Source organism: Nomascus leucogenys, chromosome 20, assembly GCF_006542625.1.
Source record: "Nomascus leucogenys isolate Asia chromosome 20, Asia_NLE_v1, whole genome shotgun sequence".
Taxonomy (NCBI): Eukaryota; Metazoa; Chordata; class Mammalia; order Primates; family Hylobatidae; genus Nomascus; species Nomascus leucogenys.
Genome location: NC_044400.1, coordinates 25,370,905 through 25,386,867, shown reverse-complemented (window position 1 = coordinate 25,386,867; position 15,963 = coordinate 25,370,905). Strand labels below are relative to the sequence as shown.

At 39.7% G+C, this 15,963-nt stretch overlaps 1 protein-coding gene across 3 annotated transcripts in view; it reads right to left on the bottom strand.

The window, feature by feature from the left end:
- Nucleotides 1-15,963, bottom strand: part of CFAP221 (cilia and flagella associated protein 221) — a 124,971-nt gene that overhangs the window by 19,889 nt on the left and 89,119 nt on the right. For all 3 annotated transcript variants that reach the window (XM_030801171.1, XM_030801172.1, XM_030801173.1), the window contains exons 16-19: nt 15,561-15,694; nt 13,412-13,492; nt 12,692-12,799; nt 12,468-12,602 (exon numbers count right to left, since the gene is read on the bottom strand). In XM_030801171.1, the coding sequence (XP_030657031.1) occupies nt 12,468-12,602; nt 12,692-12,799; nt 13,412-13,492; nt 15,561-15,694 (458 nt within the window). The remainder of the gene's footprint in view (nt 1-12,467; nt 12,603-12,691; nt 12,800-13,411; nt 13,493-15,560; nt 15,695-15,963) is intronic.

Genomic DNA, 15,963 nt, shown 5'->3' with positions numbered 1-15,963 from the left:
TGAGGAAAAGCAGTGGTTCCGCAGGCCCTTCCTGTTCCCAGGCCCACATCCCAGAGGCTGCTTCTTTCCCTTGTTTCTGGCTTTTGTGACTCTGGTGGTCACCACCCTAATTCTAAACATCATGCTTATTCTTCCACTTCTTGATTGTCAACCTCAGGCAGTATCTACTGACTCATTACTATGCAAGACAAGGACTTCGCTTAGGTACACAAATGCCCCTTCCAAACTTCTTTCCTATTTTGAAGATTACATTATTCTGCTGTTGCTCACCATTGCGACTTGAAATGATATACGCATATCCCTATTTCTTGTTCATCATCTTTAGTTGAGTATTTCAACTCCCCTTCAGGTGAAATGAAAACATCATTCTTCTGCTTTTCTGTACCCTTTCTTCTTGCTTTCACAATTTTTCTTCGATATTGTTGAGATTCTTAACATTTGCCTTCCAAAACTATAGCCAAGACCTTCATGCTTTGCTCATGGGTTGTCTCTAAAAGTTGAAAACTAATAAGTAGCATTTACTTTCTCTCAACTATGTAAATATGCTTCTCTGCCAGGCCAAGTAGAGGCTTGGATTATGGGTTTGGCTTATTTACTTATTTATATTTTGGCTAAAGGTTCAATATCATGACCTGTGGGCCACCGTTAGAGAAGAGTTCTGGTATCAAGGCCAAATGGATTATATCTTTAGATTTTTCCATCAGCTCTTAAAAATCATGTCAAATTTTAGTTTGGTTTCCTATTTGGAGCACATATTGATATTCAGTTGATTTCCCCCCTTGTAGATTATAATTGCTTCTTCTTTTCTTGATGTGCCTTTATACAATCCTTGAGTCTTCCAGACTCTCAACTGCGCTGTTAGTGCTTGGAGCCTACCCTTTCCTAGACACCTCTTTCTCAGAGAACTTTACCCTCCCTCCTCCGGACTGAATGACCAGAGATCAGCCCAAGACTTCACTATAATGCTTCACCAGTTGTAACCACTACAGTATTTCTTTTCCTTCCTTAGGGTCTCCTAATTCTTACTTTTACTGCTGTACTGATGTATAGTTGATGTACAATAAATGACACATATTTAAATTACATAGTTTGATATGTTTTAACACTTGTTACACCTGCAAAACCATTGCCATCATAAACATAATGAACATTTCCATCACCCCCAAGAGTTATTTCATGCCCTTCATCATTTCCCCATCCTCACTTCCTGCCCCTCCACACCATCCATCCAACCCATCCACAGGCAGCCACCAATCTTTCTGTCTCTGTAGATTACTTTAGATGTTCTAGACTTTTATCTAAATTGAACAAAACAGCATGTAATCTTTTTTGTCTGATTTCTTTTACCCAAGATGATTGTTTTGAGGATCATCCACATTTTTACATATATGAAGAGTTCATTCCTTTCTATTACTGAAGATTATTCAATTGTATGGTTATGCCACAATTTGTTTATCTGTTAACCTGCTAATGGACACTTATTTTCCAGTTTTGGGAACATATAAATCTGCTATGAATATTCTTGCACAAGTTTAATGCTTCCATTTATTTTGGGTGAATAGCTAGGAATGGAATGGTTGGACATATGGTGGGTATATGTTAACTACTAACTTTGTAAGAAACTGCCAAACAGTTTTCCAAAGTAGTTGTACCATTTTACATTCCCACCAGCAGTTTTTCAAATTGTAGGTGTTCTAACAGAGAGATCTCATTGCCGTTTTAATTTGCATTGTTAATGATGCATTATTCTGTGCACCTTTTCATGTGCATATTTGCCATCTGTATATCTTCTTTGGTGAAGTATCTGTTCAAATCTTTTGCCCATTTAAAAATTGGATTGTTTGCTTTCTTATTATTGAGTTCTGATAATCTTTTAAAAATTATTTATTATATTGTGGTAACAACACTTAGCATGAGAACTACCCTTTTAACAAATTTTTAAATGTGCATTATTGGCTACAAGTGTGATGTTGTACTGCAGATTGTGAGAGCGGATTCACCTTTCTTGACTGCAACTTTATGCCTGTTGCCTAGTAACTCCCCATTTTCCCCTCTCTCAGCCTCTGATAACCACCATTCACTCTTTGATTCTGTCAGTCTGGCTATTATCAATATCTCATATAAGCAGAATCATACAGTATTTGTCTTTCTGTGACTGGCTTATTTAGCTTAGCATAATGTCCTCAAGGTTTATCAATGCTGTTGTGTATTACAGAATTTCCTCCTTTTTTGAGGCTGAATTGTATTCCACTGTCTGAATATGCCACTTTTTTTATTCCATTCATCTGTTGATAGATTTTTAGACTGTTTCCACATCTTAGCTATTGTGAATAGTGCTGCAATGAACATAGGAATGTTAGTATCTCTTTGATATCCTGATTTCTTTCTCTCTATTTTTTGAAACAGGGTCTTGTTCTGTCATCCAGGCTGGAGTGCAGTGGTGCCATCATGGCTCACTGCAACCTCGACCTCCTGGGCTCAAACGATCCTCCCACCTCAGCCTCCCAAATAGCTGGGACTACAGGCTTCTGCCATCACACCTGGCTAATTTTTTGTAGAAACAGCCTCTTGTTATGTTGCCTAGGCTGGTCTCAAACTCCCAGGCTCAAGTGATCCTCCTGCCTTAGCCTCCCAAATTGTTGAGAGTACAGGCATCAACCACCATGCCTAGCCCTGATTTTAATACTTCTGGAAACATATCCAGAAGTGGGATTGCTGGATCACATTATTATTATTACTGTTATTATTATTATTCGAGACAGGGTCTCACTCTGTTGCCCAGGCAAGAGTGCAGTAGTGAAATCACAGCTCACAGCAGCCTTGAACTCCTGAGGTCAAGGGGTCCTCCTGCCTCAGCCTCCCAAGTAGCTAGGACTATAGGCATGTGCCACCACACCCAGCTGAATGCTGGATCATATGGCAGTTCTATATTTAATTTTTTGAGGAACCTCCATACTATTTTCTATAGTGGATGCACCATTTTGGATTTCTACCAATAGTGTGTAAGGATTCCAATTTCTCTACATCTTCCTTAACACTTACTGTGTTTTATTTTTTTAGTAATAGCCTTCTTAACAGATGTTAAGTAATATCTCATTGTGGTTTTGATTTTTTTTCTGATGATTAGTGGTGAGCATTTTTTTCATATAGCTGTTGGCCATTTATAAGTCTTCTTTGGAGAAATGTCTATTCAAGTTTTAACCCATTTTTAAATTGAGTTATTAGTTTTTATTTCACTATTGAATTGTAGAAGTTTCTTATATATTTTGGGTATTAACTCCTTATCAAATATATAGTTTGCTGACTATATATTTATTTATTCTGTAGGTCACTTTTATTTATTCTGTAGGTCACTTTTTCATTCTGTTGACTGTTTCCTTTGTGAGTTTTGACAGTTCTTTATATATTCTGGATAAAAGTTCTTATCAGATATGTGATTTCCAAATATTTTCTCCAAGTCTGTGATTTATATGTTTATTTTCTTAACATTAACAGAAATTTTTAATTTGGACAAAGTCCAATTAATCCATGTTTTTTTTTTCATTTATGGATTGTGGTCTTTTGGTGTTTTGTCTAAGAAATCTTTGTCTAACTGAAGATCACAAAGATTTTCTATGTGTTTTCTAGTAGTTTTGTAGTTTCAGGTTTTCTATTTAGGTCTATGATCCATGTTGTATTAATTTATGTAGATGGTGTGAGGTACTAATTGAAATTTTTATTTTTATTTTTGGTAAATAGATATCCAAATGCTCTAGCACTATTTGTTGAAAGATTATTTTTTTTCTAATGAATTATCTCTGATCTTTGTCAAAAATCAATTGACCATAATGTATGAATGAATATATTTCTGGATCTTCTATTCTGTTCCATTGATCTGTTTATTTCTCCATTTATTTAGGTTTTCTTTGAGTTCTCTGAGTAATGTTTTATAATTTTCAGTGTACTGGTCTTATACATTTTTGTCATATTTATCTCTAAATATTTCATGTTTTGATGCTATTGTTAAATGATATGGCTTTTGAAACAAGTTTCAGAATGTTTGTTGCTAGTATAAAGACATATAATTGATTTTTATATGGTGATTCTGCATCCTGCAATCTTGTTAAATTCCCTTGTTAGTTTAAGCAGTTTTTTTGTAGATTTCATTGTATTTTCTTGATAGACAATCTTTTTTTTTTTGTAAATAAACATGGTTTTATGTCTTCTTTTCAAATCTGGGTGACTTTTATTTATTTTTCTTGTCTTGTTACATTGGCTATACTTATAATCCTGAATAGAATTAGTGAAAGCAGACATCCTTGCCTTATTCTTGATCTTAGGAAGAAGGCATTCAGTCATTTACTACTCACTTTGATGTTGGCTCTAGGTTTTAAATAGATGACCATTATTTGGTTGAGGAAGTTCCCTTCTATCCCGCACTTGGTGATAGTGTTCATCAGGAATGGATGTTAGATAATTTTTCTGTTACTATTGAGATGTCTTTCCTTTTTGGTGTGTTATATGTAAACTACAGTAAATTTTTAATGTTAAATTAATCTTGTATTCCTGGTTCAAGCCCCTATTTGTTTATGATACATTATCCATTTTATAAAGCAATTAATTTGATTTATTAAAATTTTGTTAAAAATATTTTCATCTATGTTCATGAAGGATATTGATCTTTTCTTTTTTTTCCTGTAATATCTCTGTCTGGCTTTGGTATCAGAGTAATACTAGCCTCTAGAATGATTTGGGAATTAGTCTCTTCTCTTCCATTTTCTGGAAGGGCTTGTGTAGATTTTGTATTATTCCTTCCTTAAATATTTGGCAGAATTCCATAGTGAAGGCATCTGAGCCTGGAGGTTTCTTTGTGGGAAAGTTTTCAACCAAAAATTCAATTCCTTTAACAGATATAAAGCTATTTTGCTGAGTGCAGTGGCTCACGCCTGTAATCCCAGCACTTTGGGAGGTTGAGGCGGGCGGATCATGAGGTCAGGAGATCGAGACCATCCTGGCCAATATGGTGAAACCCCATCTCTACTAAAAATACAAAAAAATTAGCCGGGCGTGGTGGCGGGTGCCTGTAGTCCCAGCTACTCAGGAGGCTGAGGCAGGAGAATGGCGTGAACCTGGGAGGCGGAGCTTGCCAAGATTGCATCACTGCACTCCAGCCTGGGGGACAGAGCGAGATGCCGTCTCAAAAAAAAAAAGCTATTTTGGCTATTTATCTCCTCTTAAATAAGATTTTACAGTTTGTGCCTTTTATTTATTTTTATTTTTTTATTATTGTACTTTAAGTTTTAGGGTACATGTGCACAATGTGCAGGTTTGTTACATATGTATCCATGTGCCATGTTGGTGTGCTGCACCCATTAACTTGTCATTTAGCATTAGATGTATCTCCTGATGCTATCCCTCCCCCCTCCCCACACCCCACAACAGTCCCCGGAGTGTGATGTTCCCCTTCCTGTGTCCATGTGTTCTCATTGTTCAATTCCCACCTATGAGTGAGAACATGCAGTGTTTGGTTTTTTGTCCTTGCAATAGTTTACTGAGAATGATGGTTTCCAGTTTCATCCATGTCCCTACAATGGACATGAACTCATCTTTTTTTATGGCTGCATAGTATTTCATGGTGTATATGTGCCACATTTTCTTAATCCAGTCTATCGTTGTTGGACATTTGGGTTGGTTCCAAGTCTTTGCTATTGTGAATAGTGCCGCAATAAACATATGTGTGCATGTGTCTTTACAGCAGCATGATTTATAGTCCTTTGGGTATATACCCAGTAATGGGATGGCTGGGTCAAATGGTATTTCTAGTTCTAGATCCCTGAGGAATCGCCACACTGACTTCCACAATGGTTGAACTAGTTTACAGTCCCACCAACAGTGTAAAAGTGTTCCTATTTCTCCACATCCTCTCCAGCACCTGTTGTTTCCTGATTTTTTAATGATGGCCATTCTAACTGGTGTGAGATGGTATCTCATTGTGGTTTTGATTTGCATTTCTCTGATGGCCAGTGATGATGAGCATTTTTGCATGTGCTTTTTGGCTGCATAAATGTCTTCTTTTGAGAAGTGTCTGTTCATGTCTTTTGCCCACTTTTTGATGGCGTTGTTTGTTTTTTTCTTGTAAATTTGTTTGAGTTCATTGTAGATTCTGGATATTAGCCCTTTGTCAGATGAGTAGGTTGCGAAAATTTTCTCCCATTTTGTATGTTGCCTGTTCACTCTGATGGTAGTTTCTTTTGCTGTGCAGAAGCTCTTTAGTTTAACTAGATCCCATTAGTCAATTTTGGCTTTTGTTGCCATTGCTTTTGGTGTTCTAGACGTGAAGTCCTTGCCAATGCCTATGTCCTGAATGGTAATGCCTAGGTTTTCTTTTAGGGTTTTTATGGTTTTAGGTCTAACATGTAAGTCTTTAATCCATCTTGAATTAATTTTTGTATAAGGTGTAAGGAAGGGATCCAGTTTCAGCTTTCTACATATGGCTAGCCAGTTTTCCCAGCACCATTTATTAAATAGGGAATCCTTTCCCCATTGCTTGTTTTTGTCAGGTTCGTCAAAGATCAGATAGTTGTAGATACATGGCGTTATTTCTCAGGGCTCTGTTCTGTTCCATTGATCTACATCTCTGTTTTGGTACCAGTACCATGCTGTTTTGGTACCAGTACCATGCTGTTTTGGTTACTGTAGCCTTGTAATATAGTTTGAAGTCAGGTAGCGTGATGCCTCCAGCTTTGTTCTTTCGGCTTAGGATTGACTTGGCAATGCAGGCTCTTTTTTGGTTCCATATGAACTTTAAAGTAGTTTTTTCCAATTCTGTGAAGAAAGTCATTGGTAGCTTGATGTGGATGGCATTGAATCTATAAATTACCTTGGGCAGTATGGCCATTTTCATGATATTGATTCTTCCAACTCATGAGCGTGGAATGTTCTTCCATTTGTTTGTATCCTCTTTTATTTCATTGAGCAGTGGTTTGTAGTTCTCCTTGAAGAGGTACTTCACGTCCCTTCTAAGTTGGATTCCTAGGTATTTTATTCTCTTTGAAGCAATTGTGAATGGTAGTTCACTCATGATTTGGCTCTCTGTTTGTCTGTTATTGGTGTATAAGAATGCTTGTGATTTTTGTATATTGATTTTGTATCCTGAGACTTTGCTGAAGTTGCTTATCAGCTTAAGGAGATTTTGGGATGAGACAATGGGGTTTTCTAGATATAAAATCATGTCATCAGCAAACAGGGACAATTTGACTTCCTCTTTTCCTAATTGAATACCATTTATTCCTTCTCCTGCCTAATTGCCCTGGCCAGAACTTCCAACACTATGTTGAATAGGAGTGGTGAGACAGGGCATCCCTGTCTTGTGCCAGTATTCAAAGGGAATGCTTCCAGTTTTTGCCCATTCAGTATGATATTGGCTGTGGGTTTGTCATAGATAGCTCTTATTATTTTGAGATACGTCCCATCAATACTTAATTTATTGAGAATTTTTAGCATGAAGCATGGTTGAATTTTGTCAAAGGCCTTTTCTGCATCTATTGAGATAATCATGTGTTTTTTGTCTTTGGTTCTGTTTATATGCTGGATTACATTTATTGATTTACATATGTTGAACCAGCCTTGCATCCCAGGGATGAAGCCCACTTGATCATGGTGGATAAGCTTTTTGATGTGCTGCTGGATTCGGTTGCCAGTATTTTATTGAGGATTTTTGCATCAATGTTCATCAAGGATATTGGTCTGAAATTCTCTTTTTTGGTTATGTCTCTGCCAGGTTTTGGTATCAGGACGATGCTGGCTTCATAAAATGTGTTAGGGAGGATTCCCTCTTTTTCTATTGATTGGAATAGTTTCAGAAGTAATGGTACCAGTTCCTCCTTGTACCTCTGGTAGAATTTGGCTGTGAATCCATCTGGTCCTGGACTCTTTGTGGTTGGTAAGCTATTGATTATTGCCACAATTTCAGAGCCTGTTATTGGTCTATTCAGAGATTCAACTTCTTCCTGGTTCAGTCTTGGGAGGGTGTATGTGTCGAGGAATTTATCCATTTCTTCTAGATTTTCTAGTTTATTTGCGTAGAGGTGTTTGTAGTACTCTCTGATGGTAGTTTGTATTTCTATGGGATCGGTGGTGATAGCCCCTTTATCATTTTTTATTGCGCCTATTTGATTCTTCTCTCTTTTCTTCTTTATTAGTCTTGCTAGTGGCCTATCAATTTTGTTGATCTTTTCAAAAAACCAGCTCCTGGATTCATTAATTTTTTGAAGGTTTTTTTTGTGTCTCTATTTCCTTCAGCTCTGCTCTGATTTTAGTTATTTCTTGTCTTCTGCTAGCTTTTGAATGTGTTTGTTCTTGCTTTTCTAGTTCTTTTAATTGTGATGTTAGGGAGTCAATTTTGGATCTTTCCTGCTTTCTCTTGTGGGCATTTAGTGCTATAAATTTCCCTCTACACACTGCTTTGAATGTGTCCCAGAGATTCTGGTATGTTGTGTCTTTGTTCTTGTTGGTTTCAAAGAACATCTTTATTTCTGCCTTCATTTCATTATGTACCCAGTAGTCATTCAGGAGCAGGTTGTTCAGTTTCCATGTAGTTGAGCAGTTTTGAGTGAGTTTCTTAATCCTGAGTTCTAGTTTGATTGCACTGTGGTCCGAGAGACAGTTTGTTATAATTTCTGTTCGTTTACATTTGCTGAGGAGAGCTTTACTTCCAACTATGTGGTCAATTTTGGAATAGGTGTGGTGTGGTGCTGAAAAAAATGTATATTCTGTTGATTTGGGGTGGAGAGCTCTGTAGATGTCTATTAGGTCTGCTTGGTGCAGAGCTGAGTTCAATTCTTGAGTATCCTTGTTAACCTTCTGTCTTGTTGATCTGTCTAATGTTGACAGTGGGTGTTAAAGTCTCCCATTATTATTGTGTGGGAGTCTAAGTCTCTTTGTAGGTCACTCAGGACTTGCTTTATGAATCTGGGTGCTCCTGTATTGGGTGCATATATATTTAGGATAGTTAGCTCTTCTTGTTGAATTGATTCCTTTACCATTATGTAATGGCCTTCTTTGTCTCTTTTGATCTTTGTTGGTTTAAAGTCTGTTTTATCAGAGACTAGGATTGCAACCCCTGCCTTTTTTTGTTTTCCATTTGCTTGGTAGATCTTCCTCCATCCTTTTATTTTGAGCCTATGTGTGTCTCTGCACGTGAGATGGGTTTCCCGAATACAGCACACTGATGGGTCTTGACTCTTTATCCAATTTGCCAGTCTGTGTCTCTTAATTGGAGCATTTAGTTCATTTACATTTAAAGTTAATATTGTTATGTGTGAATTTGATCCTGTCATTATGATGTTAGCTGGTTATTTTGATCGTTAGTTGATGCAGTTTCTTCCTAGCCTTGATGGTCTTTAAAATTTGGCATGATTTTGCAGTGACTGGTACCGGTTGTTCCTTTCCATGTTTAGTGCTTCCTTCAGGAGCTCTTTTAGGGCAGGCCTGGTGGTGACAAAATCTCTCAGCATTTGCTTGTCTGTAAAGTATTTTATTTCTCTTTCACTTATGAAGCTTAGTTTGGCTGGATATGAAATTCTGGGTTGAAAATTCTTTTCTTTAAGAATGTTGAATATCGGCCCCCACTCTCTTCTGGCTTGTAGAGTTTCTGCCGAGAGATCAGCTGTTAGTCTGATGGGCTTCCCTTTGTGGGTAACCCGACCTTTCTCTCTGGCTGCTCTTAACATTTTTTCCTTCATTTCAACTTTGGTGAATCTGACAATTATGTGTCTTGGAGTTGCTCTTCTCGAGGAGTATCTTTGTGGCGTTCTCTGTATTTCCTGAATCTGAATGTTGGCCTGCCTTGCTAGATTGGGGAAGTTCTCCTGGATAATATCCTGCAGAGTGTTTTCCAACTTGGTTCCATTCTCCCTGTCACTTTCAGGTACACCAATCAGACATAGGTTTGGTCTTTTCACATAGTCCCATATTTCTTGGAGGCTTTGTTCAGTTCTTTTTATTCTTTTTTCTCTAGACTTCCCTTCTCGCTTCATTTCATTCATTTCATCTTCCATTGCTGATACCCTTTCTTCCAGTTGATTGCATTGGCTCCTGAGGCTTCTGCATTCTTCACGTAGTTCTCGAGACCTGGCTTTCAGCTCCATCAGCTCCTTTAAGCACTTCTCTATATTGGTTATTCTAGTTATACATTCGTCTAATTCTTCTTCAAAGTTTTTAACTTCTTTGCCTTTGGCTTGAATTTCCTCCTCTAGCTCGGAGTAGTTTGATCGTCTGAAGCCTTCTTCTCTCAACTCGTCAAAGTCATTCTCTGTCCAGCTTTGTTCTGTTGCTGGTGAGGAACTGCATTCCTTTGGAGGAGGAGAGGTGCTCTGCTTTTTAGAGTTTCCAGTTTTTCTGCTCTGTTTTTTCCCCATCTTTGTGGTTTTATCTACTTTTGGTCTTTGATGATGGTGATGTACAGATGGGTTTTTGGTGTGGATGTCATTTCTGTTTGTTAGTTTTCCTTCTAACCAACAGGACCCTCAGCTGCAGGTCTGTTGGAATTTGCTAGAGGTCCACTCCAGACCCTGTTTGCCTGGGTGTCAGCAGCGGTACCTGCAGAACAGCGGATTTTCATGAACTGCGAATGCTGCTGCCTGGTCGTTCCTCTGGAAGTTTTGTCTCAGAGGAGTACCCGGCTGTGTGAGGTGTCAGTCTGCCCCTACTGGGGGGTGCGTCCCAGTTAGGCTGTTCGGGGCTCAGGGACCCACTTGAGGAGGCAGTCTGCCTGTTCTCAGATCTCCAACTGTGTGCTGGGAGAACCACTACTCTTTTCAAAGCTGTCAGACAGGGACATTTAAGTCTGCAGAGGTTACTGCTGTCTTTTTTTTGTCTGTGCCCTGCCCCCAGAGGTGGAGTCTACAGAGGCAGGCAGGCCTCTTTGAGCTGTGGTGGGCTCCACCCAGTTCAAGCTTCCCTGCTGCTTTGTTTACCTAATCAAGCCTGGGCAATGGCAGGCGCCCCTCCCCCAGACTCGCTGCCGCCTTGCTGTTTAATCTCAGACTGCTGTCCTAGCAATCAGTGAGACTCTGTGGGCGTAGGACCCTCCGAGCCAGATGCAGGATATAATCTCCTGGTGTGCCATTTTTTAAGCCCGTCAGAAAAGTGCAGAATTAGGGTGGGAGTGACCTGATTTTCCAGGTGCCGTCTGTCACCCCTTTCTTTGACTAGGAAAGGGAACTCTCTGACCCCTTGCACTTCCCGAGTGAGGCAATGCCTCACCCTGCTTTGGCTCGCGCACAGTGCGCTGCACCCACTGTCCTGCGCCCACTGTCTGGCACTCCCTAGTGAGATGAACCCGGTACCTCAGATGGAAATGCAGAAATCACCAGTCTTCTGCGTCGCTCACACTGGGAGCTGTAGAACGGAGCTGTTCCTATTTGGCCATCTTGGCTCCACCCCCCAGTTTGTGCCTTTTAATGAATTTGCACATTTAACTTAAGTCATCAAATTTACTGGCATCATGTTTTTCATAATATTAACCTCTTATCTTTTTAAAATCTGTAGTATGTGTAGTGATGTCACCTTTCTCATTCCTGACATTGGTAATTTGTGCCTTTTGCCTTTTTTCCTTATCAGTTATGTTACAGGTTTATCGATTTTATTGGTCTTCTCAAAGAACCAGTTTTTCTCTATTGTTTTTCTGCTTTCTATTTCATTTGATTTTCTTTTGAGATGGAGTCTTGCTCTGTTACCCAGGCTGGAGTGCAGTGGCGTGATCACAGCTCACTGGAACCTCCTGCTCCTGGGTTCAAGCAATTCTCCTGCCTCAGCCTCCTGAATAGCTGGGATTATAGGCAGGCATGACCACGTTTGGCTAATTTCTTTGTACTTTTAGTAGAGACAGGGTTTCGCCATGTTGGCCAGGCTGGTCTCAAACTCCTGACCTCAAGTGATCTGCCGGCTTGGCCTCCTAAAGTGTTGGAATTACAGGCGTGAGCCACTGTGCCTGGCCTATTTCATTGATTTTCAATTTGACCTTTATTATTTCTTTTTTCTGCTTAGTTTGGTTTCATCTGCCCTTCTTTTTCTAGTTTCTTAAAGGGGTTGCTTAGGACATTAACTTGAAACTTTTCTTCTTTTCCAATGTAGGTGTGTAGTGCTATAAATTTCCCACAGATTTTTTGTTTGCTTTCATTTTCATTCACTTAAAAATACTTTCTAATTTCTTTTTTAATTTCTTCTTTGGCCTATATGTACATATTATAGATATTTAGAAAAGATCATAAAATTATTTTCATTAAAAATGCAGGAATTGCTAAAAGATGGAGTCATTGATATTCTCCAAAAAATAAAGGCTGGCAAACAATTTTAAAGATCAGATATTGTTTAACACTTGAAATTCCAAAGAGAAAAAATATTCCCAATGAATGCTCTGTTTCCTATAGAGTAATTGCTGAAATAAAGAAACACAGAAGACAAGGCTTCTGCCAGTTGTTACTTACAAAAACATACAGAGGATCATAATCTAGAGACATGGCTAAGGCCTCAGGTGGTTTCATGCTCAAGATTGATGTCTTGCCAGAGAGCTGAGTTGTGGAGTCCTGTTTCGGAAGGGCTATGATGGTGGTGACTTCATCCTAACAATGACCAAGTGCAGCACGTTAGTTTTGATGCCAGGATAAGAGGGAAAAAATGAGAGAGATTCTGGAAGGTGGGGGTGTGTTACCTCAGCTCCTTGCTTTAGGGCTCGGGCAAGCTTTTGAGGTCTGTAACTTGTTGAAGACTTGTGGACAGAGAATGGCTGATATCTCTTAATTTTGTACAGTTGAGGAACCTGAAGGTAAAAGAAGATTGAACATCCTTAAAAACCTGTTACCATTTGGTGGGATCTACTTCTCAACAGCATTTCCGAGCTTCCTGGTGGTAAAAGTAAGACAAGCATCATGTTGTAGTCATCGGATTGTGGCTATTGTTGGTTTGGACCAGACTGGACAGACTTTAGTGAAAGTCCTGAGCCCTGTTCTGGGTTTCAGCACACATGAGTGTTCATAATTACTCAACCATACTACACGGCTTAAGTGTAGAAGTATGCCAAAATATTTTCATTTTCAGAAACAGAAGTGGTCATATACCTCAAGAAAGGCTGACTAATTTTTGCTCACTTTATCTTGTATTTTTTTCTTGAAGTTTCTAATATATGTAGTTCAGATAGCTTCATATATGCATGATATGGGTATATCCACAGAGTAGAAATCCTGGTTTGCACAAGCCACACTATGAGAAAAGAATCTGCTGTATCTCCCGTATGCCATCCCATAGCAGCAGAATGTGCCACACAGTGTAATCTACCATAAAGCAAAACTATAAAACACTGCAATTCAAATTCAAGAATATTTTGTTTACTTAATAAGAAACTCAACTAATTAATTTATGTGACAGGTCTGACCTGCAGATTGAAGAAGGAATAACTCTGCTTGATTTGAACTTCTGAAGACTTAATTGGGACCAGTCCAAGGCCATCAGGAGCCTAAAATGTGAAAGGAAAAAAAAAAAGAACAGAGAATCACCACTGAGCAAGAGTGGCTATGCTTCTGTTTCCATTACATTTTGAAATATTAATGACCAGTTCTACTCTCAGAGCAACTCCTGCTGCAACCAGAGTTGCCACTTGCTCTGTAGGGCAGGAAGGCAGCCCTGATCACCCCCTCCTCCATGTCTCCTAGTGGATGTGAGTCTCTTTTATTTTCTGCGGTTGTGGAGGCTGAATGTGTCACTCAGAAACTTCTTCAGGCTTGAAGGACTCAGCCCCTAGCTGCCAGGAGTGTAGGGATAGAAACACTTCTTGGGGGCGGGGGAGCCCTCTTCAGGGGCTGCCTCATCTGAAGGGCACTGCCTTAGTCAGAGTCAAGTGCTCCTCCCAGGCAGCTCACCTCCATGGCGGGTTGAAGCCGTGGGAAACATGCTGTGTCCTCTCACCCTGTGCCAGCCTCAGAGTTCTCACAGGCCCAGCTGACGCCTTTGTTGAGGTGGACCCCAGTCCTACTTCTCTCTCCACCCAATCCTGTCCCCGCTGCCTGCCTTCCACAGGTGCAAACCCCTGAAGCACTACCTAATACACTTCCTGCATGCTAGTCTGCCTCAAACACCCAGAGGATCTGGGTGGTGCCTGAATATGATGGGCACTCAAAAAATAGCATACATCCCCTAATCTAATACACCATCACTAAACTAATATGATGAAACATTAATAGGCCACAATAATACCATTTCCCAATTTCTAGATGCTAAATTTAAGAAAAAGGCATCTTAGAATTGATGAAATACAGTATTTATGAAATAAATTAATAGATTCTTTTTTATAGATAGGAATGCCGAGCTCTCTATTTTTCAACAACCTTGAGCAGCAGTGAAGTCTTTGTAGCACTAAAATATCAAATGAAACATATCAGCTTCAAACTATTCAAAATAATGAGGGGGGCTCCACTTCACACTGAGGATCTCTTTCTACCCTATCAACCTCTTCATCCCATTAATTATCAAGTGTCAGACATTTATTGTTGCTTGAAAATCACAGGATTTTTATTTCTTAGGAACTAATTATTCTGCTCCTTTAAGTCACACAATTATCAAAAGCAGAAAACATATGGAATTTCTAAATTCAGTCCCATAATTCTTGAGTAGATTACCTGCAATGCTTAACAAATATTTTAGAATGTGAATGACATTTATTCTTTGAAATTAACAAAGTATTTTGCACATGCACTTGCAATATTGATTTAAGTATACTTTTTATTACTAACGATGTGAACTAGAGCAACATTTTATTACTGGCTATGTGAATATGTGCTTCAGTTTCCTCATTTGAAAAATGGTAAACCTATCATGTAGATTTGTTGAAGATTAAATGAGGTGAACCGGAAGGACTTAAGACACTGCCTGACCTATAGTAAATACAACCTAAGGGTTAACTCTCACTTTTTCAATAATGCACCATTGTGCCCAGAAGGGAAGAAGGATGAGCCATTATACCTCCTGCTACCCCAAGAGAGAAAGATACACACACACACACACACACACACACACACACACACCCCCCAGAAAGAGAGAGAGAAGTGAGTTGTGAGTCTGATGGGTTAGATTGTCAGTTTCTGGGGCCACATTCCCTTCTTATGAGGTCAGGCCCAGACTTGAGGGCTGCCCTTCCCTGACTTCTACCATTTGCCCAGGCAGCAGAAGGGCCCAGCTGAGCAGAGCCTGCTTCCCTGGGCCAGGTGGGGCCCTCTTGGTTCCTCTCTCTGCCCTTCTGCACTCAGGCCCAGTTCCAGGGCAGTTGGGCGGGGGTCAGTGCTCATGCTGCATTTCAGGCTGGGAAGGACCCAGCCCAGGTTACCAGGGAGTTCTGTGCAGGTGTATCAGGAGCAAGGCAGATGGCAGGAGATGATCCCTGGTTTTCCACTGGTAATACTCTCCTGGTCTTCCTTTGGAGCCTCTGGGAGGAGGTGAAAGGACTGAGACTGAGGTAGGGCTTGCCTTGTATCTGCCCAACACGATCATGATCATGTCCACGCCCCGCCACCAAGCCTGACAGCACCTACCAGCTCTTTGGAGTCCTGGGGTGGGCTGCAGTCTGGGAAAGCGAAGGGCAGCACCTCCTTGGGCGACACAGAGAACCGGCTGGTATAATCATCCTGACTGATCCGCCTCAGGAAGAATTTGAAGAAATTCGCCTCTATGGGTGAAAAAAACGGCACTTTTAGGGGGTACTAAAGGTATTTTTATGGGAAATCACCATATATATTTGCATATTTTCCATATACCAATTAGTGGGTGTGTGCGTGTATATATATATTTCCACTTTTAATGGCCCATTGGTTCTTACCTCAACCTCCTTTCTGGTTAAAAAAATTTTATCTTTATTTCCAAAAAACTATAATTCATAATTAAAATATCTCTGATGAATTAAGCAAAGAAAAAGATTAAAGAAGTAAACGAAGACAT